The sequence below is a fragment of the Tachypleus tridentatus genome, chromosome 7 (assembly GCF_004210375.1).
Source record: "Tachypleus tridentatus isolate NWPU-2018 chromosome 7, ASM421037v1, whole genome shotgun sequence".
Lineage (NCBI taxonomy): Eukaryota > Metazoa > Arthropoda > Merostomata > Xiphosura > Limulidae > Tachypleus > Tachypleus tridentatus.
Window position 1 is genome coordinate 47,632,819 of NC_134831.1, and position 27,949 is coordinate 47,660,767.

General features: G+C 33.5%; 1 protein-coding gene across 2 annotated transcripts in view; it reads left to right on the plus strand.

The window, feature by feature from the left end:
* The first annotated feature begins 1,091 nt into the window (after positions 1-1,091).
* The window catches only part of LOC143255598 (ATPase MORC2-like), a 167,841-nt gene continuing 140,983 nt past the window's right edge, over positions 1,092-27,949 (plus strand). For both annotated transcript variants that reach the window (XM_076511479.1, XM_076511480.1), the window contains exons 1-2: positions 1,092-1,491; positions 20,234-20,328. In XM_076511479.1, the coding sequence (XP_076367594.1) occupies positions 20,267-20,328 (62 nt within the window). In that variant the 5' untranslated portion in view covers positions 1,092-1,491; positions 20,234-20,266. The remainder of the gene's footprint in view (positions 1,492-20,233; positions 20,329-27,949) is intronic.

Below are 27,949 nucleotides of genomic sequence, written 5' to 3' on the forward strand. Positions count from 1 at the left end.
AGTAAATGAAATCCTCTATCTCTCGGCATGTCATGTTATTATAGCGCTCAAGGTTACGGATTCGAATCCCCGTTCCACTAAACATGCTCGTCCTTTCAGCTATGGGGGTGTTATAATGTACCATCAATCCTACTATTCATTAGTAAAAGAATAACGCAAGAGTTTGTGGTGGATGGTGATGATTAGCTTTTTCCCTCTAGTTTTTCACTGCTAAATCATGAATGGCTGGCGCAGATATCCTTCGCGTAGTTTTGTGCGAAATTCAAAACAAATACACCTCATGCGAAGCATGTGTGTGTTTTTTTTTTATAGCAAAGCCACATCGGGCTATCTGATGAGTCCACCGAGGGGAATGAACCCCTGTCATGTGGAGGATCAGAGCCTTTCTACATTTACTTTCAGCAAACTGTTGATTCTATTTAAATAAAAAAAAAGGCTACTAGAAATTTGCAATAACTTTTTTTTAGTCGATAAGTAAGAGACAGTTTATAAACTTTATTTTTTGTCAGTTAAAGTAAAAAAGGAGATTGTTGACAAACAAAATTACCTTTTGCTGAGCCCCCTCCCGTGGCACGTAGTATGTCTGCAGGCTCACACCGTTAGAAAGCGGGTTTCGATACCCGTGGTGGACAGAGCACTGATAGCCCATTGTGTAGCTTTGTGCTTAATTGTAAAGACACAAACAAACTTTTCACTGAAGGTGACATATTATATATATATATATATATATAAAGGATAATTCATCTGAATATAATATGAGAGTTTCTAAACGTTACTTTGAAGCATACTGAAAGAGTATGATAAAAGCTGGTTGAATATGCTTTGTTTTATTTTCGTAAGGTAATGTTTACACATGATCAACAATTTTAGATATCAATAAAGATAACGTGATACTCGTTTTAACTTTAAATGTGAAACTACCTATTTTGATTTTGCTGGTATAAGTGGATTTGATTAAATTCATTTTTACCTCGTCAAAGAACAGACGCTGGTAAACCGAAGTGATTTTAGCAACTTAATAATATTTTTATCCTCCACTATCCATCCAGTATTTGATTGGTGCTAATGTAATGGTCAGTGCACTCCAAATAACTTCGGAATGTGCAACAGAGTATTTCAAGTTATTTTCCATCATGCTACGAAAACTCTTGTTTCTGCCGCTTGTTCTTTTTAATTACTAACGCATAGAGAAATAAGAACATTTTATATTGCTTTGAACAGTAATAACAGTAATGTTACAATCGTAAGGTTACTGGCGGAATTTCTGTGATAAACTCTTTGAAACGGGTTATTAAATCACTTGTTTCAACTTATCACTAGAGGTCATTTGGGTTGTTAATATTAATATTTTCATGCACAAAACTTGATAACGAAAAAATATAGGACTGTTTTTTAATATTACAATAACGTTTTTCGTTTCTTCAATTGTGCCTGATGAAAGAAACTGCTCACCTTTATATAAATGACAATCCTCTTCTTTAGAACTTTTATGTAAGTATTCAAGAAGAGAATTTCCAAAACCTACGTATAAATTTTACAATTGTCTCTATTGTAATATTACTGAAAATAACTGATATGAGTGCGTAATAATTGACATCGCTCAGGACTTATCAAGGAGTCCTGATGTTTTAGAGTATGGTAGAAGTGTTTTTGTAGAGTTTCGAATAGTAAGAAACGCAAAGTGCTTGATATATATATTACAGGCTGTATGAGAGGAATAGTATTATTCTAATCATTAAAAGCAGGCTTATGAAGTTGTTCCTGAAAACAAACAAGCTAAGACAAAATACTAAAATTTTAGTAAAACAGGACCTCTAGTTAGATGCAAGTATAGTATTAACGTAAACTTTGAACTCATCTGTGTATGTATGAAAATTTTACAGAGGGGGGTAGTTTACTCTTGTTTTAAGTTAAACTAATTGTAAGCATAGGAAAACACATGGAAATAGACCTCAGTATTTCTTCAGTAATGTAAGAAAATCTAAATCTAATGGAAACTGTAATATTCCAATTACTTGATTTAATTATTTAATGTTAAACATAAAAAAGTGAGAGTGGCTCACTTGTCTCATTGGAGGTGTTCCTCCTCCAGTCATCAGAGTATCCACTAGCAAGCAAAATAACTAACCTAATCCAAAGATAGCTCCTTTAACCAATAACGACTAATTTGGAATCAGTAGCATGCACCACATTATAACACAAACCATTCCAAAGTAATATCTTCAAAGAAAAAGTGGGAGCAGGGATCCAAAATTTATACTTTCTAGTAGTACTAATGTTCAAGCTATCATTTTCACCCTTTTATTGTACACTATTCCAACAGAACTTGCTACGAACAATTTATCCAGTGCTTTTGACAGTGGTCTTCTGGTTGTAGGTCTGTGGATCTACACCCCAAAAATCAACATTTCAATCTCCATGGGAGACATAGTAGATAGCCTTATGTCACTTTGGTATAAAAACTGTGCACATACATGCACACTTTGTGATAATGCATCATAACATGAATAGAATAAGGGATCATTTGGTGTGTCCTTCAAGGCTGTACAGGCATATCCATTCTTGAGAGCAAGTAAAAACATAAATCCAAGTAATCTTCTTCTTGCCATTTTCAGTAATTAAGTCAGTATCCTTTCTTAAATGACGAGACTAGAAATGCACATAGTATTAATCTAAGTAAGGCCAAACTAATGACTTGTAATCAATATATCTACAAATACACCCTATAATTCTGTTGGCTTTCATACTAGTAATGGAGCACTACATTGCTGACTTGAGAAGCTTCACTACCGATATGACAAGATCCTCCATGTTAGCTGTGCTATTAAGTGGGTTCTTATCTGTATGAAGTAAACTTGTGATTTAAATTATATGAATCCAAATGTGTTATTTTATACTTATTTGAGTGAAGTTTGTTTTCCAAATTTTTGTCCAACTTGCCAATTAGATCAGGTCATTCTGTAGCACCTCAATATAGCTCTAATTTTATAAACACTCATGAGTTTAATGCCATCAGCAAACTTTACTAATTATGTCCCTATCAAACAGTAAGTCTCAAGAAATGATCCTTGAGATATTCCTCTAGTAACAAATGTCAAGTATGACTGGATTCCATTAATAATCTTTTTAATTCTTTCAACTTGTCACATTTCAGTTCAGTTAACTATATTTTTGTCAAGGCTTACTTAGATAAGTGTTTTCATGACTTGTTGAAAATCTGAATAACCAAGTTAATATTTTCCATCATGTGGATGACATTTAACACCTTAAAAAAAGAAATAAAATTAATAAAGCAATATTTTCCATTAATGGATTCTTGATTGCTTTCTTTTATACAAAACTTCTTTTATCATTCTGCATATAATTCCTTTCACTTCAGAAATAAGATTAAATATCCAATAATTCTCAAGGTAACTCTTATCACCTTATGTAAAAATAGGAGCAAGAGAAAAATATCCAGTTCTTAACACCTCTCCTCTCTTTCTTGACATACCAAAAAAGTAATGAAGGGTTTGCATATCTAATTGTTAGCCTAGCTTTCTTATAAGTAGTGAAATTCCTGTGTAATTTGGATGTTTTATATATGACTTATCTCTAAATTTTTGCTATTTACCATCAAAGGTTTAATATATATATATTATTATTATTATTAAACTCAGTTTCAGTGTATCCATTAAAATGTTACAAATCAGGAATATTGCTAACCCATTATTTTCTAAAAACAGAAGAGAGTGTTTAAAAACTTAGCTATTTCCTAGTGTTCAACATCTTTGCCACCAGCATTCATTAAGGGCTTAATCCCCATTTTACAATTTTTCTTACCTAATTATGCGTTAAACAGTTCATACTGTCTGTTGAAGTATTATATGCTGGCTATTTCTCATAAGCTCTTGCTTTCTGTAATTTTTAAATTGTATATCATGTTTGTAAATTTAAACTTATGACATTCATTCTCTGTCAAAACTTGCTGATCAATTAATTGGGTTAGGTCCTTTGAGGAATGGAAAAAGGATGGTTTCTTTATGTTGATTATGAGATGGCTGGGTTATTAAATTATAATTTATCTTCAATTTTTAGTAAAGAAGATTTAAGCAGTATTCCTCATCTTGAACAGTTGACAGATGGCAATAAGCTCAGATAACATTAATTCTGAGCTTGTTAAGTAAAACAAACTGGAAGGTTTAAAAATAATACTGCTTCTGGGCCAGATAATATTTCCCCAAATGTTTTAAATAAGGTTAAGGATTATATATTTAAGACACTTGCTACTGCTTATTGTAAGTTTGTGAATAGTGAGCGGGTATCAGGATTGGAAGTTACCTTATGTCACTCCTCTTTCAAAGGGAGGTAATAAAATTTGTCCCAGTCTTTATAGGCCTATTAGTCTTACATCTGTCATTGGAAAAGTTTTGGAAAGCCCAATAAAAGATTAAAAGATGCTTTGCAAAGTAATTTAACAATGTTTAGAATTTTATTGGATAGTCAAGGTGGTTTTGCTGAAGAAAAATCTTGCCTTACAAATCTTTTGACATTCTTTGAAAAGTATGTATATTATGTAGATAACGGTAGTGGTGTAGATTTCATATATCTGGAGTTTCGGAAAGCATTTGACAAAGTGTCACATAAAAGGCTTGTAAGAAACATGGTGTGAGGTGTAGGTTAGCTAATTGGATAGAAGAGAGGCTGGATGGAAGAAAGCAGAATGTTGTTATAAATAAATGGAGTTTAGTCAAACTGGACCAATGCCACAAGTGGAGTACCTCAGAGCTCAGTCTTAAGATCTTTGTTTTTTTATTATTTATATTAGTGACATAGATGAAGAAATGGTTGATAAATTATTTAAATTTATTGATGATATTAAGGTCTTGGGTTTGCTGGCTGTGAAGAGGATGCTGCTGTTTTACAAAAGGGGTTAGATCATTTAGTGATTTAGGTGGATAAATGGCAGATGGGTTTCAATTATGATAATTACAAGATAATATATGTGTATTATCATAATTTGAACTATAAGTATAATTTGAATGGAAATAACTTTTAACAGTGTCATGAAAGAAAGGTATCTTGATGTAATGGTTGATCAGTTTCTTAAGTCACTGAAGTAGTGAGCTGTTGCTAGTGGCAGGGCAAATAGGATTTTAGGTTATATCTATAGAAGTACTTAATACAAGTCTAAAAAGCTTATAACTTCATTGTACATGTCACAGAAGAAAAAGTTCCAAATTTCAAAAAAAACAATATTTCCAATTTAAACCACTAACCAAGATCAATAACAATATTGAGCTAAAGTAAGCAGTAACTTGCTCTTATTATATCTCATGAACTGCCTCATTTAAGATCAAGGCAGGGTTGTTATTTAATGGTTAATCTATCAGGTTACATCTTGTGACTGTCTTACATGTTCCCTGCTGGTATAGTGGTAAGTCTACAGATTTACAATACTAAAATCAGGGATTTGGTTTCCCTCAGTGGACTCAGAAGATAGCCCGATGTGACCTTGCTATAAGAAAACACACACATACACTATTTTATATACATATTTTACAACATTAACATCTGTACATTACTGATAGAAAAAGCTTGTGCTAGTATCATAATAAAAATATACATATACAATGTGCTCCATCAATAAGATGACTTAGAGCTTTGATGTAACAAAAACTTTTTTGTTGAACTAAATAATAGGAATAATAAATGAATAGTGAACAAAAGCATAAAAGACTAAAGTAGAGATTAATATCTCAAAAATGGATTAGATGCTGCAAAAAAACATCAATTTTTTGTAACACTTTGAAAGTGGAAATAATCACAATAAGATGTTTTATAATGATAATTTCAATGTGATGACTAAATAAAACACAAATCAGAATAAGTGCAGTAGGCTGTTATATTATTGTTATGGAAGAGCCTATGTCTTCCAGTAAGAAAATCTAGCATTTAAAGGGTATGATTGGTAGTTGTAAGCAGGTGCATGTGGTAATACTCACTTAGTTAAAGGAATCAGTTGTTTCTGGGAAACTTGTCTTTGGGAAGTACACTACTGTCATCAGTTTATATTGTCATTAAAGAGTTCAGTGCCAGGTAAAGAAAAGCATGAAACATGACTTATTAAGCCAGGCCTTGACAAATTAGGTGTCAGGTCACCATGGTGATTCAATGTTCTTCATGGTACATAGTATGTTTCTCCATTTTATTCATACATAGGGTTGTACTAAATAGAACTTGAATTTAGAACTTTTCTGGACTCTTGGAAGTCCAGAACTTTTTTCTCAATCTTTGAGTCCTAAACTGAACTAAAATTAGCAGGGTTTTAATGGTAAATTTAGCACTTCATATTTTTTTCAGGAGTCAGGCATTGCAATTGCATGTTACTAATTTTGCACCTTTTCATTCTTCCTCTTTCTCTCAGTTAAACCAATCAGTGTGTGTGAATGTGTGTTTAGACTCATACAGGACAAATTGCAGTTAATTAGCCAATACTATTAAATGGTTGTTGATATCATAATTGTTATTATTCATTTATTACTGTGAAAGGTAATAATTATACATAACCCCTGGTTCCTGGTACAAACAGTAGTGAAGTTAGGTTCGACACAACTGGATCTTGAGTTTTTAGGCTGGTTCCTAGATCTGAGAAATATTTATTGAAGCCATCACATGCCTTGGTTATTTTATTATCCACAGTTTGTGCTTCTATATATTATTTACCCCATATTTTCCTGTTTGGCTGGAGGATAAGTGGATCTCAGAGTAATATTTAACTTCCAGATAACAATTTCTTAAGTATTTTTTACACTGTGAAGATGGATATTTTGAACTTATGAACATTTGAAAATGATTTAATCCATCAGTCAGTGAACAGTCAGACCTCTTGTACTGTATATGCCTGTCTATTTGTCCTTTTCCATCAATCTTAAAAGAAGCATTTTTCTTTTTGCCTGATACATTTCATTTTGATAGTCACTGGCAGACCTTAGTATTGAATGTCTTTGAACAGTTGATCTAAAGAAGCAGCCTTTGATAATAGTACTCCTTTCAAGCAACATCATGCTTCTTTCAGAATTAAAAAAGAACTTTATTTTTTCCCATAGTAATTAAAACTAATCATGATATTATAATGTATGAATGTATTTACAGGGATCAAACAGAAATACTAGGAGTGTTTTATAATTGTGTGTGTGTGTGGATCATGATAAAGTGGCTGGTTTATGTAGCCTAAGCTATAGAATAGGCTTAAAATTAGAATTTTGAACTGTATATGTATATATCATTAATGGTATATGTAGAAAGTAAATGTTCAGTTATACAAAATATTTAATTAAATAAAATAATTATGCCATCAAATGTTCTTCAGTGAGAAGTTAGATGATAATTTAGTTATTTCATGATAGGTTAACTATTCATATGTAATACACACAAAAGCCAGTGTCTTTAGGTAATGCTGAGTTGCAACAATGGTTTTTATGTTACATAGAAGTTGCTAATGTTTAACCTGATATTGTTGTTATTTTATGTATGGAAAGAGGATTGTGGTCTTTCAAATTGGATTCAAAGTCCAATTTGAAACATTTAATGGCTAAAGCTCACTCTGAAGTACTTACTGACCAGTGTCCATTGTGAAATGTTTAATGTCCAATATCATCTGAAACATTTAGCAACCAAAGTCCACTCTGAAACACTAGAGTTTAGTGACAACACTGAGACATTTACTCATCAGTGTCTGCTCTTAAATGTTTTGTGATAATTAGATACCCAGAAAAGTTTAGTGACAAAAGTCTATCCTGACACATGTGGTGACTAATGTCTACAATATTTAGTGACCAAGGTCCATTATGAAATAGTGACCCAATGAATATAACCCAAATATTACTCCCCCAGTGGCACATCTCTGGACTTAAAATGCTTGAAAGTGAGTTTTGATAGTTGTGGCAGGCAGAGCACAGATAGCCCATTATACAGGTTTGTGCTTAACTACAAATAAATCAAACATTTTTTCTAACAATGCATTATTTTCAGTGTGCTTTGCTTAAAATAAAACACGCTGCAACTTTCCTTATTGAAATAACACATGGAATGACAAAAGGTAATTGTAACTGGCCTGCTAGACAATCACATTGTGTGTGTGCTATGATCCAAGGCATTGTGGTGACTATGTTTTAATTATTCATCATTGTCTTTCAGGAAAAGTAGTATTGAATTCTTTCAATTGGCATCTGCATGGTGGTTTTACAGGTCAGGCAGTTGTTTTTAAATAATTACTATTTATCAAAATATATGTTAATTTTCTTTTTCAAGTGTAATGATTTACTGAGAAATAAAAAGACTGCTATGGTTATTCTAGCTTTCTTAGTTGTTTGCTGGTATGTCACAAAACAGATGAACTATATTAATGTTGTTTAAGTGCCAAAAGTTTCTACTAAAAATGGATTCAAGTAATTTTATATAAAGGATAAACTGAATATGGATAGCAAAAGAAATATACACAAACACAAATTAACAAGTAAAACAAACCTTTTTAACAATAATGTTTGTGATTAACACCAAATGGATCAGCCTTTTTCTCTCAGTATGACTTTTTAATGTGCATCAAAGTTACACACCCAGTAACATAAAAATGACCTTTTGTATGCCCTGTCTTGGCTGTGTGTTAGTGGATTAGTATTTTATAATATAAAGTCGTATTTCAATTATTATACAGTATATACATGTATATAGATTATTACTATTTAGAAATAAATTATTAAATGTATTTTTAAAAGAATATAGAATAATGAATCACAAAGTAAAGCAAACAATTACTACTTTTCACTACAACCTTAATACCTGGGTGCTGCTGGATATAGGTTGCTAAGCCTTTTAAAATTTAGGTTTTATATATACAGTTGAATAACCAAGTAATCATAAGTAATTACACTGATACTATAGAATTCCATTATAATTTATTAAGCTTAGTAATAAAGATTTATTTAGATTTTAAAAAATATGAAATTTTGAGCAGACTAAAGACACAACCTATCTCCTTGAAAACTTGGACCAAAAGAGTGTGGTAGCTTTTTCAGAGATTAAAATGGTTGAGAAAACCACTCTGGGGACCTTCCAAGCTGTTGATTAGTTATTCATATGTTATATAGTAAGAGTATATGAGAAATTGTTTCAAAAAATGGAAAGAGTTTAACAGGGTCATTGTGTTTGATTCAGTACATAAGCCATATCTCAGCAAAGTAAAGAGATTTACTGTCAATATAAGTAATTTGAGTTCCTAATTTGTATGAGATTACAGACTTAGTTTTTAGACATCACAAAAATCTAATTATACACAGTGCTGTATTCAAAATACCATGTGACTCACTAACATCTATATTAAGACGTGTTCTTTTAATATTTGCTTTTAAATTAAGAAATTAACCCATTATAATATAGTGGTACCTCAGTTCTCAAACTTAATTCATTCCAGAAGGCTGTTTGAAAGCCAATTTGTTTGAAAACTGAATCAAATTTTCCCATAAGAAATACTGTAAATTAAACTAATCCATTACAGACCTCCAAAAATTATGCATTATGAAGCATTTTAATTAAAAATATTGCTTATTTATACCTGTATAATAATACTTACATGTATAAAGTCAACCACAAAAACTATAAACACAATAAAAAACAATAAATGAAAATTTAACTGCACTTTACCTGTGCTGAAGAGAGCTGATGGCATAAGTGAAAGGTGGTGAGGAACGTGGAGAGTAGGAGGGTTATTGTTGTTTGGAATGGGAGTCACCTTCCATAAGAACGTCAGGTAACTCTCTTCTGGGGTTCTTTCTCTTTTCTGTCTCTTTGCATCGCTACAACCTGCTTGAGACTCACTGGACCTATTTCTCACAAAAAACTTGTCTAATGAGCCACTTCTCTTCCTAAATTGCCACTATGTATGCCACATCTCTTCCTAAATTTTTCAAACCACCTCTTACTAGCCTTAAAGGCATCACTTGTATCAGCACTCATTCCAGGAGTGTTTTTCAGGAGGTCAGCATGCAACTGTTTTGCTTTCTCACAAATGATGGTCTCAGAAATGCTATCACCAGTTAACTGTTTTTTGTTTACCCAAATCAACAGTAGTTTCTCTACCTCTTCCATTGTTTGTGATCTTTGTTTTGTAAGCACTGTCACTCCTTTTGCAACATCAGCTCCTTTGATGACCTCTTTATTTTTCAATATGGTGCAGACTGGACTTCACATACTAAACTGTGTAGCAAGGTCAGACACATGAACACCACTCTCATACTTTGCTATGAGATCTTTTTTCACCTCTATTGTGGCTCTAACAACTTTTTTTTTTTTTGGTTTGCTGTTTTCATTATCCTTCTTTGACACCATGGTGGCTTATTTAATCAGAATATTTAGAAAAACAACAAAAAAAACATAAAAGAAAAACGAGAACGTTCACAGCAGATTTTAGTGGGGGTGTTGGTCTGAGCAACAGGTGAGGGTAAAATGTTTTGGGTTAGCTTGGCATGGGCCAAAAATGGTTGAAGGGTCGTTCCGTCGTTAGAGAGCCTAGTAAATTACAATAACTTTTATGGTACTGGTATAGTCATTTATATTATTTGGTATCTAAATATACACTGCTGGCCAAAATCTTAAGGCCAATAAACATAAAGAAAAAAATATGCATTTTGCATTGTTAGACTCAACCACTTATTTTAGTTGAGCTTTGAAAGATGAAAATAAGAAAAGGGAAAATAAAAATATAAAACATTTTTAGCATTTAATAGGGAAACTGTGAACACTATGAAATTAGCCTACATACTAGGTGGTCAAAAGTTTAAGATCATACCAAAAAGATGTCCTAAACAGGGTAGGAAATGCCCAACAAGAGGTCTCAGTAGTGATTTACATGGTCGTTATTGCGAATAACTTCAAACATTCGCTTTGGCCTGGTTGATATAAGAGTTTGCAGAAGGCTGGCTGGAATGTTATTCCAAGTGGTGAAGATGGCTTTATGAAGATCATGCACTGTTTGAAATTGACATCCATTTCTATAGACTTTTCTTGCCATCCACCCCCAAACATTTTCAATGGGGTTCAGTTCGGGCAAACATGCTGGATGGCTTAAAAGAATCATGTTATTTGCTATGAAAATGTCCTTTGTACTGCAGGCATTGTGAATTGCAGCTTTGTCATGCTGAAAGATCCAATCATTTCCATACAAGCGAGGGCCTTCAGTCAATAAGGATGCTCTCTCCAACATGCCAATGTAGCCAGCTACTGTTTGATGCCCCTGTATAACCTGAAGCTCCATTGTTCCATGGAAGGAGAAAGCAACCCAGATCATGGTGGAACCTCCTCCACTGTGTCATGTAGAAAATGTCTCTGGTGGGATATGCTTATTATGCCAGTAACGTTGGAAGCCATCTGGACTATCCAGGTTAAATTTTTCTCATCAGAGAACAAAACCTTCTTCCACTTTTTTATGCCCCATGTTTGGTGCTTCTCAGCAAAGTTTAATCGAGCTGTTTCATGGTGTGGAAGGAGGCGTGACCTTTGAAGACGTTTATGGTTTTTAAAGCCTTTCTCTCGTAGATACCATCTTCTTATTCTTGAGCTGCATTCTGCGTCTGTAAGGGCCTTAATCTGGTTTGACGATCGGCTGGTGTCTTGCCGGACAACCTGTTGAATCCTCCTACTCAATGCCAACGAAATTTTCTTGGGCCGACCACTTAAAATTGTTATTCTGTATCCCTCGGGTCTTTTAAGAAATTTGCAACAGCACTTTTAATATGCCCAATCTCATAAGCAATGGCACATTGAGAAAGACCTTGCTTTTGCAACTCAAGAATTCTGCTACATTCAAACTCTGTCAATTTTTTAGCCTTTGCCATGTTTTTATCCAATGTAACACAGGAGATGTCAGTGGGAGATGTTGACAACGATAATGCTTGAACACAAATGACTAAATTTTATTACATGTTTACTGATTAATGCTTCGTTTCAGTATGGTCTGAAAATTTTGACAATCCAGTATTTAGGCTAATTTCATAGTATTCACATTTTCCCTATTAATTGCTAAAAAGTTCTTTATTTTTATTTTCCATTTTCTTATTTTCATCTTTCGAGGCTCCACTGAAATAAGTGGTTGAGTCTAACAATGCAAAATGCATATTTTTTCTTTGTGTTCATTGGCCTTAAGATTTTGGCCAGCAGTGTGTGTGTGTGTGTGTGTGTGTGTGTGTGTATATATATAATAACTGAAACTTCATTGTACCTTACAAAATATTGGACATTACAGTTTCCTGGTTACTGTGTGAGTATGGTAAAATAGGAAACAGGATGTTTGGAGGTACTTTCATACCTATATTACCACTAAATCCCAACCATTAATGTTTAATGGATTGGATACAACCTTGTACAGAGTAACCATAAATATTTTCTCTCCTCTTCATATATACTTTAGGCAGTTCTTATTCCAACTATTTTATTATGTAAGCAAGCCAGTAAATACTCCTCACTGTGTTTTTAAAACTGAGATTTGAATAAATTTTGTAGGAAATGTCCATTTGTCAACTAGCACTTAAATGTCTATCAAGTTTACCAGATCAGCCCAAGCTTTCTACAAAGCCTTTGCACAAGCATTTAATAATAATTTAGATAATTTTTGTTGTAATTGTGGTGTGAATAAGTTGATAAATCTTACCCCACTGTGTTTTAAAAGGAGGAGAAATTGCACTTCAAAGATTATTTGATACTAACAATGTCAAAATACTCAGAGTATGAGAACACCAAAACAGGATGGTTATTCATTGATTTATACATGTTAGGTGTCTATTTCAACCCCTAAATGTAGAATAAATAGAGGAAAGAGGTTCAAAAAGATTAGAAGAAACTCTCAGGGGATTTACATGGGAACTTTATTGTCCATACTGAAAAGGACAGACAGTGCTATTCATTTTGCTTCTTTTAATCTCTAAACCATCTGGTAGCAATACAATTACTATAGGAAATAAGTGTGAAAATGTAAGAAATGTAAACCCTGATCATAAGTAATTTGAAACTTTGTGATCAATGCTAACAATACTATAAATGTTAATTTACATTTACAATCTTTATTTTCATTATACTTTGATTACTTGCAAGAACCTGAAGAATCAAGTATAATTTAACAATAACACTGTGCAACAAAATTTTTACTTTCTCTTGTTTCTGGGCAAAATGTGTTATATCCCAGTTACTTATGCCTAAAGTAAATGAAAAGACCTATTTTTCTTCAAACTTTGTTTTAGTGACCTGAATAATGAAATATTCAAATTTACCCATTTTCCAGAATATTCCAGGTAGATTCAGTGCTGAATAGCTGATGGAGAATTTTCTCAAACTTACAAGAACTTTCTAGAATGTTGTAGAATTTTCCAGAGTGTTGTACTACTTATGAGAATTTTCAAGATCCTTTTAGAATTTTCTAGAACTTTCCATAGTAATATATATATACAGGGGCTCACCACTCACCACTTCACTTTAATTTTAGTTACCTAAGTGAATACATAGACCTATCTGATTTTATCAGAGGTGGCATCAAAAAGCTGCAAGCATTCTCCAGATGCATTCTGCTATGTATGTGGCCAATTTATCAAGACAAGAGCATAAAAGATACTCTGTGACATCATCTGCTAAAATGTGTGAAGCCCTACAAGGCATATTTTGGCATGCCTGTCAGGGATCAAGACAAACCATGGGCACCTCATTTTACCTGCAAGCACTGCAGAAAAACTCTAGGAGGTAAGATGGACAATTTTTGCTTGCTTGAATAGTAAGATTTTATATTATACAAATTTTAGTCCTTTTAAAATTTAAATATCTTTTAATTAATTTATTTTTTTAATTTCCAATAGTATAGAAAAAATATTACATAAAATATTTTGCATGAACCTCTTGCACATTAGTTGTGGATGAAATAAACTTATTCGTCATAATAAAAATTTTATTTTGCTCTTTTGCAGGATGGTACAGAGGGGAAAAGAGAGCCATGAAGTTAACTATTCCAAGAATTTGGCATGAACCCATTGACCACTCAAGCAATTGCTACTTCTGCATGGTGGACCCTTCCAAATGTCAGGCTGGCAAGAGTGCATCTGCTTTCCGGTATCTCGACCTTCCATCATCCATTGCCACCATTGCCACACTGCCCTGAGCTCTCTGTATCCACTCCACCAGAGAGAGAAAAGCCATCTTGATAAACTACTCACTTCTAAACATTTTTGTTCAGTTTTGTATAACTTTAGTATAAATACATGTAAATCTTGACTCATATGTTGTTTTATACAGACTTTATGTAAATGAAAATGTGCAAATTTGTCCATTTTTACATAGAAAATTGGTTAATTTCTAAATTTCATTATCCAGGTCAGAAAAGCAAAGTTTGAAAGGAATAATGGCCATTTTTTGTACTTTTACAACAAAAGCAATTAAGAAATAACACATACTATCCAAGAACAAAATTTGTGTTACATAGTGATAACAGATAAAGCATAAAGCTTCACTAAAAAAAAAAAATGTATTTTTCATTTGTTTTTACCATTTCACATTCAAAAAAATAACTAAAATGTAAAAGAATAGAAGCCTATATAATAAACAAAAAATAATAATAATCTTCATGGTCTATATGCACCAGAGTCTTTTGTGTTATGCTATTTGATATGCAATGTAAGTTGCATGTGAATTTTGTGCTCTTCATCTTGTGTCTGGTAGATATTCAGACAGGGTACAATTGTTAGTAAAATAAAAATTAATAAACATAAATAGATGTATACTGCTACAAGTAAACATTTCTGGTTTCCTGTTACATTTTACAGTTATTATAGAAAAACAACAATAAAAGTGATTTGGATTTGTTTCTTTATTTTTATGATGGTTATGAGCTCAGTCAAAGTGACTAACAGGATGTAGAGTTAACACTCATAAAGTAACAGATTTGTCAGGAAACTTATTTTTTAGTAGTATATATTAAATATATACCCAACCCAGTATATGGGTGTGTTGAGCTAAGAATTCTTTTACAATATTAGTTTGTAACTTGTTGACAATAAATTTCACGATAAATGAACAGCATGTATTCCAATTGTTTTTAAAATAATAAACATTTTGCAAAACAAGTTAAGCATGTGTATAAATATTATTTACACTATGGATGTTGTAATTATATCTTAAGCATTTTACAGCTCTATTTTTCTTGTCAAAAATCCAATTAGGCCAATTCCATTGCTTTAGAATTCAGTTGACAAGTTGAACTATTTTTCTGTTTTTCTTATCACTATAATGTCTGTGTATGGATCACTTAAGTTGTTGTTGGGTTACTGTAGTTATATCCTGAACGTCCAATAATTTTCTGGTCTTTGTACCTTCAAAATTTGTCTGTTTCTTTGTCAAAAGTGCACTTGGGTGATTCAGTTATTGTAGAACACCTTTTCATGAGATGACTTGTTCTTCTTATCTCTTTCAAAATTGTTAATCTCACTCTAACATATGAATTGTTAATCTTTTTATTTCCATTATCATCAGCTTTATGTTTAACTTTTCTCTGACCAATGTTTTGTTTTGCATGATTTTACTTTCATTCTCTCTTTTTTTGGCTGTCTGGTCATTGTTATTTATACATCTATTACTTTGGTCTTCTAGAAATTTTTATAGCCTTAACATCAATAAATCACAAACACAATGTTTAATAGCCTCAACATCAATGAATTGGAAACACAATGTCTGATAGCCTTGACATCAGTTAATTACAAAAACAAAATAAATAAATTAATAATTCCATCTACACTAAACAGTCTTTTATATCTAACAAGTTTTCTTTCAGCAGTCTTCAATAATTGCACCATGGATCTAGCTTGATTTAGCAGTTCAACCACCTTCTGTATGTTAATTTTTGGTGACATCATTCTGGTGTACAACTGGTGAACTGCAGTCATTTCTTAGCAGGGTGAGCAAATGGTGCAATAGCACAGGTATAGTCAACAATTCTGCCAAAGACACTGCCATGCTCCACCCACTGAATAACGTACATACTTGTTAAGACAAACCTTTACACTTGATAACCAGATCTATCAAAGGCTTCAGTGCATTGAAAGTTAGAGCAAGTAAAAAGAGCTGAAGCATATAATCTGCTAATACTCTACCAATGTGTTATTTACATACTGGATTATGTGCTGCTGATGATCATTATGAATGTTACACTGCTGTATAAGATTGAAGAGATGCAAAGTACTTGTTTAAGACTATTTATGGAATCTACTTCTACCACTCCCATCAAACATTATCACACCTCACAACCTCAGTAGCATTTACTAGAAGAATTATTCACCATTGCCTTGCTGTTTAAAGACAATGTATTCCATCATTGAGTCATTTCCATTTGCAGTTGGGAGATTCCAGCTTTACAATGACCTCACAGACACTAACCAAGGAGATAGTCAAACATGAATAGGTGCTATACAATCAACAAAATAATTTATCACCATCAAATTATAGATCTCTCCACATGGAATATATATCTGATACCATTTGGATTTGTGAAAGTCAGCCCTGACAGAAAAAGTATTGGACAGAGGGTGAAGCAGATTTAAAGGCCATGGTTATCACAGTTACAGATGGTTTTACACTAAAGATGATGAGAAGTGGCAGATCATTCAGACTTTTCACAAGCAGTACAAGGATATAACTTGAAGTTATAAAAGAAGCTCTTCTCTGTACTGCTGAAAGCAATGATTTGCAGTGCCAGTAACATAATATTTGTGGTGGACTCACAACCACGATTGCATAAAATTGGAGTGATTTGTTCCTAGATAGTAGAAAACCAAGCAACTATATGATATTATCATCACATGGATATGTGTTAGACTATGCAGAGGTAAAACTAAACAAGGAAGCTGAAAAGCTTGCAAGAAAAACTCTTTAATCAAATTCAGCATAACTTTAGCATAAAATATTAGACTCCTCAGAATTGGTAAGGTGTGAACAATAACCATGGAAGTTTTTCCTTGACATTTAAATTGAATGAAGCTGGTAGGAAACAAAATACCATATGATGTAGCTAGGAAAAGCAAGAGATGAAAAAACGTTATAACAGCACACGCCAAAAAGGGAACCAGCAGCATCATTAAATGAACTCTTCCACCTCTTCCATGGCATCTTGTTATCACAATGAGGAGTCAGTAACTTTTTCACAACCCACAGTATTATCATCTTGTACCAAACTCAACCAACTAGTAGGCTTTAGTAGGCTTCTTACTTTTGTTTGGGCTTCTCACTGATTGTGTAAATAATCTCTCAGACTTGGAGAGATTATTCAAATACATATATGTGAGACAAGGAGTGGGAGAATAATAAAACATTGGAATTTTAAGTTATACACAGGGCTATTGATTCAGTATGTCACTTTCCCATAGCCCTTAGATTATTTATGTTAACAATTATTCTACATAATATATATATATATTCAAATGAAAAATTTCACAATCCATAAGAACTTTGTACATGTATGTGTATCATCCCCTGAATATGGGCTTATTGCTCTCCAAGTAACACACACAAATAATAAGATTGGTAAAAGCTTTTTCAAGATAGTTTTTGCCATATATAAACTTAACCTAAGAAAAAGGATTATTATATAGTTACTATCTTTTGACATGTGGTTTACAAGGAAGTCATTATGTATAGAACACTAACTTAAAGATTAGAATAATTACCTTAATATACATTACTACAGATATTTTTTAAACTAGTTATGGAGGGGTGATGTTAAGAGTAATTTCAACTAAGACAGTATATTGTTATAAGCTATATTATTTTTAAATTTATACATTTTTATTATTATTAATGAGTATTTGTTTTAATGTCAGTAAATTTCACCAAAGGATTAGAACAGTTTGAGCCAAGTATAAAATGAAAATTAGGCTAGAGGTTAACAAATAATTCAGGCATGGTTTAGTCACTTTATTGTCATCAGCCAGTTTATTAGTTCAATGCAATTTTACTGACAAATTCCAAAATATATGAAAATTTGGCCAGTAAGTAGGATTTGTGTTTAGATTTTTTTAGTTTGGCAAGTTAGGCCTATTGTTAGTTTTGTTAAACATGGAACTTGTAATTATTAGAACTATAAGTAAATAAATAATAATAATAATATATATATATATATATATACACACACACTGCTGGCCAAAATCTTAAGGTCGATAAACATAAAGAAACAAATATGCATTTTGCATTGTTAGATGCAACTACTTATTTGAGTAGGGCTTAGAAAGATGGAAATAAGAAAAGGGAAACTAAAAACAAAAAACTTTTTTAGCATTTAATAGGGAAAATGTGAACACTATGAAATTAGCCTAAATACTAGCTGGTCAAAAGTTTAAGACCATACCAAAAAGATGCCCTAAACAGGGTAGGAAATGCCCAACAAGACGTCTCAGTAGTGAGATGCATGACCGTCATTGCGAATAACTTCAAACATTTGCTTTGGCATGATCGATATGAGCGTTTGCAGAAGGTTGGCTGGAATGTTATTCCAAGTGGTGAAGATTTTGGCCAGCAGTGTATATTGTTGTTGCCATTAAGGGGATTGGACTTTGCAATATCTTTTTTTTTTTTTTTACTGGATAATCTTATAAACCCCATCCACCAACAGAAACTATTAAAATAATATATAAAAACAGTAATAAATTTCATCCTATAAATATTTACTTGTATTGCAAATGTGTTATGGTAAGTTACCACATTATTATTTCATATGATTTTCTGTGTTCAAGAAAGCATTGACTATTGTGACAACATCAGCAGTAGATGATGAAAAGTTTTGTATTTAAGATAATTTTATCATGAATTCATGATGCATTTATATTTAAAATTATTTTTCAAAGTACTGGAAATATCAGTGACACATAGTGAAAGAGAGAAAAAGTTTGATCATTGATACTTGTGGGAAAAATTATGGCTAACCTAATGTGTGTGGGTAAATAGGATAATAATATGAATTATGATACTTCAAGACATTATTTATGTACTGAAAACAAGTTTCAGATAACAATGGGATCATTATTAAGTATGTGGTGCTTTTGGGTAGTAAATTATGCAGACAATCCATTTATTGAATTAGTGGTTAATGTTAAGATGGAAATCTTGGGATAATACCTTTTCCATAAACCTTTACAATAACCATGACACAGTTATATTTAGATTGTTCATCTTTCTGTCTCTAGCTCTAAATGAGTAAGATTACCAAATATCCCAGTATAACTGGGATCATTTCAGCTTTGAGTCCTAATCAGAAACAGTAAAAGTATTAATACATCTCATTTTCTTTATATATTAGTGTGAGTTTAATGTGTGTGGTTTACCATTATACACAGCATCTTTAAATCGTGTTTTGAGGATCACAAAACAAAGATTGTGTAGTAAGGTGTTCCATCATTCTCCTCTACACTTTCTTAACCTATTTTATCATTGGGCAGTCACAGAAATTGAGATTTGAAAACCTCCCCAGTTGCAAAACATGAAGTGAGGAAGCAACATTTTTCTTTTGAGTAGGTTCAAGACAACTTAGCTGTAATTTTTATTTTATTATTTGTTATTTTTTTAACCAAACAAATATTTGAACACATTTTAAAGTCAGTGCAGTAAATGTCAGATTGTTTTTCACTTTGGAAATCAAAGTTCTAGTTTTTCACTTTGGAAATCTGTGTGTAATCCTGCAAGTGGATCATCACTTTAAATCTGTGACTTTGTGAGCAGGTGACAAATTCTAGTACTCATAGGGATCACACTTAGCAAAATGGTATTGAGAATTTTGATAGTGGTATGGAGTTCATGTGTTCAAATCATCCTAAACTTCCACATTCATGGAACTGTCAGATGTTTTTGCATTTATATGTGGCCACACTAGGGCTAATAAAGTTATTCTGAGCTTGTTTTGTATGTCATTTTCTGACAAATGAGCTTTTATAAACATCAGTTCTCTTGCATTGCTTCACAATGTTTTAGAACCTTCAACACACCCATTTGACACTATCATTCTAACTGTAATTGATACATATTTATGTTTATCTAATTATCTTGCTTGGATATCTATATTCATGAAATATATTTATACCCCAGGCAATTCATTATTTTTAATAGCTACTGCTTTGTTAATTTGTTCAGTATTTTAAAAAAAGCAAAGATTTTTTAAATTGTACTTTTGTTTTTTCTTTAACAGATAATCACAGTTATTTATTAGCATCCCACAAGAATGGATGACTTCTCTGATCTGAACCGAGCCCAACTTAGTGTAGAATATCTTCATGCCAACTCGTAAGTAGATGTTATTTATTTAAATATATATACTTGGAACTTTGCTTCCTGTTATCGCCTTAACTATTATGTTATGGCGATGACTCTATAATGACTATACTCAGTAGATTCTTGTAGTTTTTGAGTTCAAAGTGGATATTTTATTTTTTACCATGAAAGCTCAAAATAGACAGGCCATATTATTACATTAACATTAAGACTGAAATAATTACAGTGTTAGGTATTTTGTGTAGTAGAAATTATGTAAGATATAAATCAAAAGTTTTGTTATATTTAAAAAATAAATAAATTCCGTAGTTGATCTGGAATAAATAGCATTAGCATTTCAGTATATTGTATGATGATTATTTTACATAGATTTCATAAAATAAGTAAGAATATTCAACTTTTAACAAAACACAGAAGAAATACAGGAAATTTTATTTTTTTTATACTGCCAAGTGTATTTGTATAATTTACATATTAGGAAGTGCCATATACAGAACAGATTTCCAAAAATTCATTTCTGCAGAGCCTATGGCCTAGATCTTTAATCAAAATCATTTTATGTTTAATAATTTCAAGAAATTTACTCAAGTTTAATTCATTTTTAGCTTCTTTAAGTATTTGAACCATATCCAATTCAGTGTAATGAAAAGAGTTTGTCACATGTTCACAAAGATTGAATCAACAGTTTAAATTTTTTGTATTCATTAATTCAAAATTTCAAATTCCTACATACTTGTCTGATATAATTCAAGCTACAACTGCAAGAGATTTTACTTACTCCACATTTTTCCTTTAATTCAATCCTGTTTTAAACCATTGATGATATTCATCAGTTTAGATTTAGGAATAAAGGCAAATAGACAAGTCATATTTCATGAACATCTTGCTTATTTTTGTTGAGAGTGACAAAACATATGGAAAGAAAATTCTTTCATTACTAATCTTACTTGTTATTAGTAGTTTGGTGTATTCTGAAATTTGTAATTTAATTAGTGTTTCATGTAAATCCTATCTATGATACACTGTTCAAAATTTCTATCAGTAACTGTATAACTGTGAATAATTTAGTTTGTGCATAATGTCTTCATTATGTGAAGATACTTTAATGGCTGTATGAATATATAATGAAAAAGGAGACATTTTTGACAAGGTACCTACTTCTGCTCACATATCTACACATATATAACTATTCTCATTGAGTGCTGTTCTCTATTAGCACAACTTTTTTTCTAATGCCACAAGCCTTTTACTCCCATGCATCCCCCGATTTACATGGTTTAACTGATTCTCACATACAAATTATTATACAACAAACTTCCACCAATAGTTGTATCACACATCCATATGAATTGTGTTTCCCTATATGGTATTCTTCATAATTATCATTTCTCATTTGGAAATGCTTGTGTTATTTGTGCTCTCTTCAGTTGTTGTTTTTTTTCTATCTTTCTACCAATTTATCTCATCAAGTTCACTATTTATTCTGTGATAGTTATAGTTGTAACTTATTCCAAAGTGAAGTCATTTTACATTTCTACCCAGATATGGGATTAAATACTTCATTACAAGTAGTTTTGGATATGAGTCCTAAATTATAATTTACTCTTTCTGAGGTTATATCTTCTATCAGCACATTTACACAAGCTTCAGGTGGCAGTCCTCATCTAGTAAATTATTGAATTCTGTGGGATATTGATCATCCAGTGATTTGACTTTCATCATACCTTGACTTAAGTCTCAGGATCCACACATTTTGAAATGCAGGTTGCCGACTTTGGAAAGATAAGGCGTTATATTTTTATGGTTTTTGAATGTTTTTTACTGTTAATATTATTATGTGTAGATATTTGGGTTCAATAACGAGGGTTGTATGAGATTGGTCAGTACTCATAGTTTTGGTCATGTTTGAAATTAGTTATATCCTTTGTCCTATAACTTTATATTAGGATTTTAGGATTACCTGTAATTCATCTTATTGGTGCATCATGAATTAAATTAGGTACACTAAGACCCTGGTTAGCACCATCTTGCTTGAAGCTGATTTGTTATAGACCCCTTGTAATCCTTAAGAGATTTTTTTTCACAAGTGAGAAAAATAATTACGAAAATCCATAACTTTCTGAACACTACCTTTTCATTCTAATAGTAGTAATGCACTCAGTATTTTTTTATTTAATAAAATAATATATCAAAGAACATAAAATAATAACTTGCAAAAAGGAGACAATGCCACATGACATCACAATTTGTATGGTGTTTCTTGTGGTGTAGTATGAATAATTAAAACATTATTTGTCTCTACAGTATTGTTTTCATGACAAAGAAACATTTTCTCGAGAAGCAACATAATATGTTATTTGATAGAAAAAACCTTGCTTGTCATATTGCTTATAATTAATATAGTTGTAAACATAAGTATTGACAAATCCTAAAAGCAAGGATGTGACAAGTGAGTGTGGTAGGAAGGGTTTGATTTTCTGTTTGATAGCTTTTTAACCAAACAAGATTGGAGGCAAATAGAATTTAGTTTTTTCCAGCAGTGACAATATTATAGTGAGTAATTTATGTTAAATTTGCCAGAACCTAAATAAAGCACTCATACATCATTCACAAGTAAGAAACAGTACCTTCAGTTACATATTTCATATATGTAATGTCAAAATGATTTTATTTAGAGCTCTGTTCTAAGGAACCATTCCTCAATGGTAAATGAGATATTTTTGTATGTTGTTTTTCTTCAAAACATCATATTTCATGCATATGCTATTGTTAATATGCACTTGCTTGATTTTATATTACAACATCTACTTCATTTTAATTATTATTATTTATCTTTTGTACTTCTTCACATTAATTTTTTTGTACGGACTCTTGTAGCCACACAAATTTCTCTCAGTATTGTACGTATTATCATTAGGTTAGAGATTTTAAATTTGTTTAGTGATCTACACAGTTCTGCACAGTTTGAATAGGCTTGACAAATGTCTACTATTATTGGTTTACCTGTTGTAGTTCATCATCTGAAAAAATTGATAATTAGGTTAAATTTCATCTCTTCTTCATACATAACATCTTATACATATATTTATTTCACTATACACTGCACTTTTTTAACATCTTATTCATGATTTCATTTTTATAATTCTTAATAGTTTATATGATTAATTTAGTTTGTGGGGACCCCTGGTAGCCTTGGTCTACCATACCTTCTTCCAATGTTGTTCACCTTGCAACTACCAAACCTCTTTATGATGACCTAGCTTTTGTAAGTTTTTTTCTACATGATTATGGTTTGCCTTTCCAGGTCTCTACTGCAGAACCTGCTTGGTGTACATCCACCTTTTTTTGATAAGCTTTTGAGTATGCTTTTTTTCTCCTCCTCCAAACATTGTTTCACAATGAGTTCTTTTGTCTTTCTTTGGAGAGGGTACTTGTATGCCTTAGCCTCCATAGGCTTTGGTTCAGTTTGACTTAGCTTATCATCAGGTAGATTTTCTTTTTGATTAAAAGTGCTTAAAATCTCTGTTGCCTGTATGAAAACAGTATTTATTAATCCTATATCCATTTTATTTCCCATTTTGTTTCCCAGCTTCATGTTACACTGTCAACCTTCTTGCAGGAAATGTCTACATTAATCTTCTTTCTTAAGCATTTCACCTATATTTAGGAGATTTTTGTGGGATACCTTTTTTTCTTTCCTTCCATGTTGGGGCATTTGCACCTTTATTTCTTTCCTTTCACATGTGGCTTCTTTGCTTTTAAGATCTTCTTGGATGGAACATTGTCTTATTCTGTTTGTTGCCCATTAACTTCTAATAAGAACTTTTGGTTGGCTCTTTTTCTTTTGTAGTCCATTATTTGGGGCTAGTATTGTGCATTTAGCAAAATATGGGGTATCTGGTATGCTAAATTTTATTTTTTTGTTTGTGCTCTTTTGTTTTATTCCAAGTCTTTGCCCTTTTTATTTAGATTCCATGTCCAGCACCTTCCTGTTCTTTACCTGTCCTACCTATGGATTTCTCTGTTCATTGTATTTGTTCAATGCTGTCTGGAATTTTGGTTCAATCAGTTTTTTTAAACATGTGATTAGGTATAGTTTTGTTAATTACCCTTTGGAGTAGTTTTGGTCTTTTGTCAGGTAATCTGATTGGAGTTCTGGTTCAGTCAGTCCTACCTCATTTTTAATATGTAGGCTTTGATCACAATCATGTGGGCAATTTCTAGAGGGCTGAAAATGCCTATGGTACACAACTTTATTTTGTATTCCTTGGGATGCTATCTAAGGCAATTTTCATCATGTGATTCAGTTGGATAAGAGTTTCCTGTTACATACCTAACAATCTCAGCTACTTGAGGAGTGCCTTTCTCAACACTTACCTATGGGTGGACCATCCATTTTCCTTTTTGATTGCATTGAATGTATCTATTATCCATACTATTATGATTAAGTATCTTACTGCCAGCAAGATTATAATGCATTGAGAGGTATGGCTTCTGTAGAAGCACTTCTTATTTTAGGTCTGGCACAATTGTGATCTTCACAGAGGAGGCTACATGATCCATGCTCTCTTACTAGAGGTCGTATGAATTCTTCTTTTAATTTTCTTTCTTCCCTTATTGACTATATGCATTTGTGGTTTAGCATATACTCCACATTGCTGAGATTACTGAATCCTTCCTCTCGTCTGGATTTGTTTTTCTTTCCTGATGTAGCCCGGCATGGCCAGGTGGGTTAGGGCATTTGACTTGTAATCTGAGGGTTGGGGGTTCAAATCCTTGTTACACCAAGCATGCTCACCCTTTCAGCTGTGGGGACATTATGATGAGACGGTTACTCCAATTATTCATTGGTAAAAGAGTAGCCAAAGAGTTGGCAGTGGGTGGTGGTGACTAGCTGCATTCCTTCTAGTCTTACACTACTAAATTAGGGATGGCTAGTGGAGATAGCCCTCGTGTAGCTTTGCACAAAATTAAAAATACAAATCAAACAAAATTTCCTGATGCTCGTGTGGAAAGTTGTAGGATGTGGGTCGATCAACAGGAGGCTTCCGAACAGTGGTTTATGGGGAAAGGTTTTACCAGATTAAGACCCTAATATTTCTAGTGGCCTGATGTGCTTTAGTTTGCTTTCTTCCTCATGTTCCCCTCGGTGTGGATTCCTGTATGTGGTGAGGGGACCTCCCAGGGAAGGTTCTGTTCTATCTGGTTACCTTCTCTGGGATCTAAACATCCACCCACGTGTTTGCCGTGCGTGGCGACCCGTGAAGGGGAGGAGAAGATCCTGGTGGTTGAGGGGTCCAACCCTAACACACCACTTTGGCCTCGAATTCCTGTAGACGGGCGGCCTTTGGGTGGCCCCCCATGGGTCAATCGGCTGGTCCACTTGGGCTAGAATCAATTAAGTACCAGTGTTGGAAGTTCTCAGTGGGTGTTGTGGACATTGTGCCTGATGGTGGTGTTTGGGTATAATGCTCACGAAACCCTGGCGTTGCTGCATTGTCCTTGCGTGACTTTGTAGTGCGTCCCCTTGTAGGGCTCCATGGTGGGTGGGGTCAGTGGGTACCGAAATTTTTTCTTTTCCTATGGATCCTCTAAAAATTTAAATAAAATTGTAAAAAACAGTCAATGGGTAAGCAACCACATCTTGAATACTCAGAACAGCAATCTTCAACATCAGTAACACACGCATCCTCATTTTCTTATATTACATTCTCTTCGGAAAAACCTTTAGGGCAAATGTCTTCTTTTTTTTATTCAAAAGGGACTAGAGGGACTTGCTGGCTCTCCAAAGTCAGTAAAGAAACTTCGATCTGGTGACATATTGGTTGAAACATCCACATCCCAACACAGTGAACTCCTCTTGAATTCAAAGTGACATATTGAGGTTGAAACATCCACAATTCTTCACAATTGTTGAAAGGATTTGAAGAACGCCCCGAGTCAGAGATTCTCGCTGGTCTCTCCACCTAAGGAGTTTCTGCAGTAAGGCATCTCTGGAGTTACACTGCCAATTGGCAGTGTAACTCATTTTGACAAAGGCAATCAAGGGGATATACCTATTGAGGTTACACGCCAATCAAAGACATCCTGTCGTGGTTCCCTGACATGTGCTTGTTGTGGAGGCAAGGACCACGATGCCTATGTTTTCAAAACAAATGAAAAGCCTTTTGACCTCCGTGGTTAAAAAGGTTGATGAATTGACTTCCACACCTATCTCTGTTCCTCCCATACCTTCCAACAAACCTCAAGATCCACATCCTTCAGTTTCAAATACGGGCATTTCTTCTGATACATCTTTTCTCCCACCACAAGAGACAAAACAATTATTCGTTCAGTCCTCAGTCACTGGATTCCCTTCCAATAACAAAACCTGCCCACCTGACACAGAGCAGGATCCATGGAGGTTGATAGACCTCCTCCTACTAAAGACAGTAAAGAAAAAAGACGTGGTCGTAAACCGAAGGGTTCTCCAGCCACTTCACCTACCCGTTCTTAAAAATGGCCACCTTGATACAATGGAACTGTCGAGGTTTACGTTCTAATCTGGATGATATCAAAACGCTGATTGTTTCCTACCATCCTGTTTGTCTTTCTTTACAAGAAACATTTCTCAAAACTGCTGATACTGTCTCCATTCGGAAGTTTTCTCTGTACAGAAATGACAGGTTGTGTGATGGTCGAGTACATGGAGGAGTGGCACTGTTGGTTGATCAACACGTGCCCACCCTGTCTTTGTCACTCAACACACCCTTGAAGGCTGTAGCCATTCGTGTTTCCTTGGGTCATACCATCACTGTTTATTCTCTGTACCTGTCCCCTGGAAAGACATATGCTCAATCAGATCTTGATGCTCTCGTTGAACAATTGCCATCTCCATTTCTAATCCTAGGGGATTTTAATGGACATCATCCCCTCTGGGGAAGTGCTGTTATTGATGGGAGGGGTCGCTCTGTAGAGTGTATGCTCTCTGATCACAATCTTTCTCTTTTCAATACTGGTTCTTCCACTTACTTTCATGCACCTAGTCAGTCCTTTACCGCTATTGATGTCTCAGTTTGCTCCCCTTCATTATTCTCCCATTTTTCATGGAGGGTTGACAGTAATCCACTAGGCAGTGATCATTTTCCGATCCTTTTGAGAGAGACTGGCCCGTGGTCGATGCCACCCTACCCTCGTGCCCCAGTGGAAGCTGGATCAGGCAGACTGGTCCACTTTCACTGCTCTCGCAGAACTTGATCCTGCCATCGTAAATCAGCCATCAATAGACGACTCTGTAGCAGCGGTAACTGACTGTATTACACATGCAGCTGCTCAGTGTATTCCTAAAACCTCGACACGTTTTCCACGATATCCTCGTCCGTGGTGGAATCCTGCTTGCCACTTAGCACGGAAGGCTCAAAAGTGGGCCTGGGATACCTTTCGTAGATATCCCACACTTTCAAACCGGGTTGCTTTCCAACAGGCCCGTGCACATGCTAGGTGGGTAAGACGTCACAGCCAGAAGGAATCTTGGATTAAGTTCACAACCAGTATATCTTCTACCACCAGTTCCAAGATCATATGGGACAGGATTCGAAAGGTTAATGGACACTACAATTCTATCCCTTTCTCGATCTTACTCTCTGATGGTCAG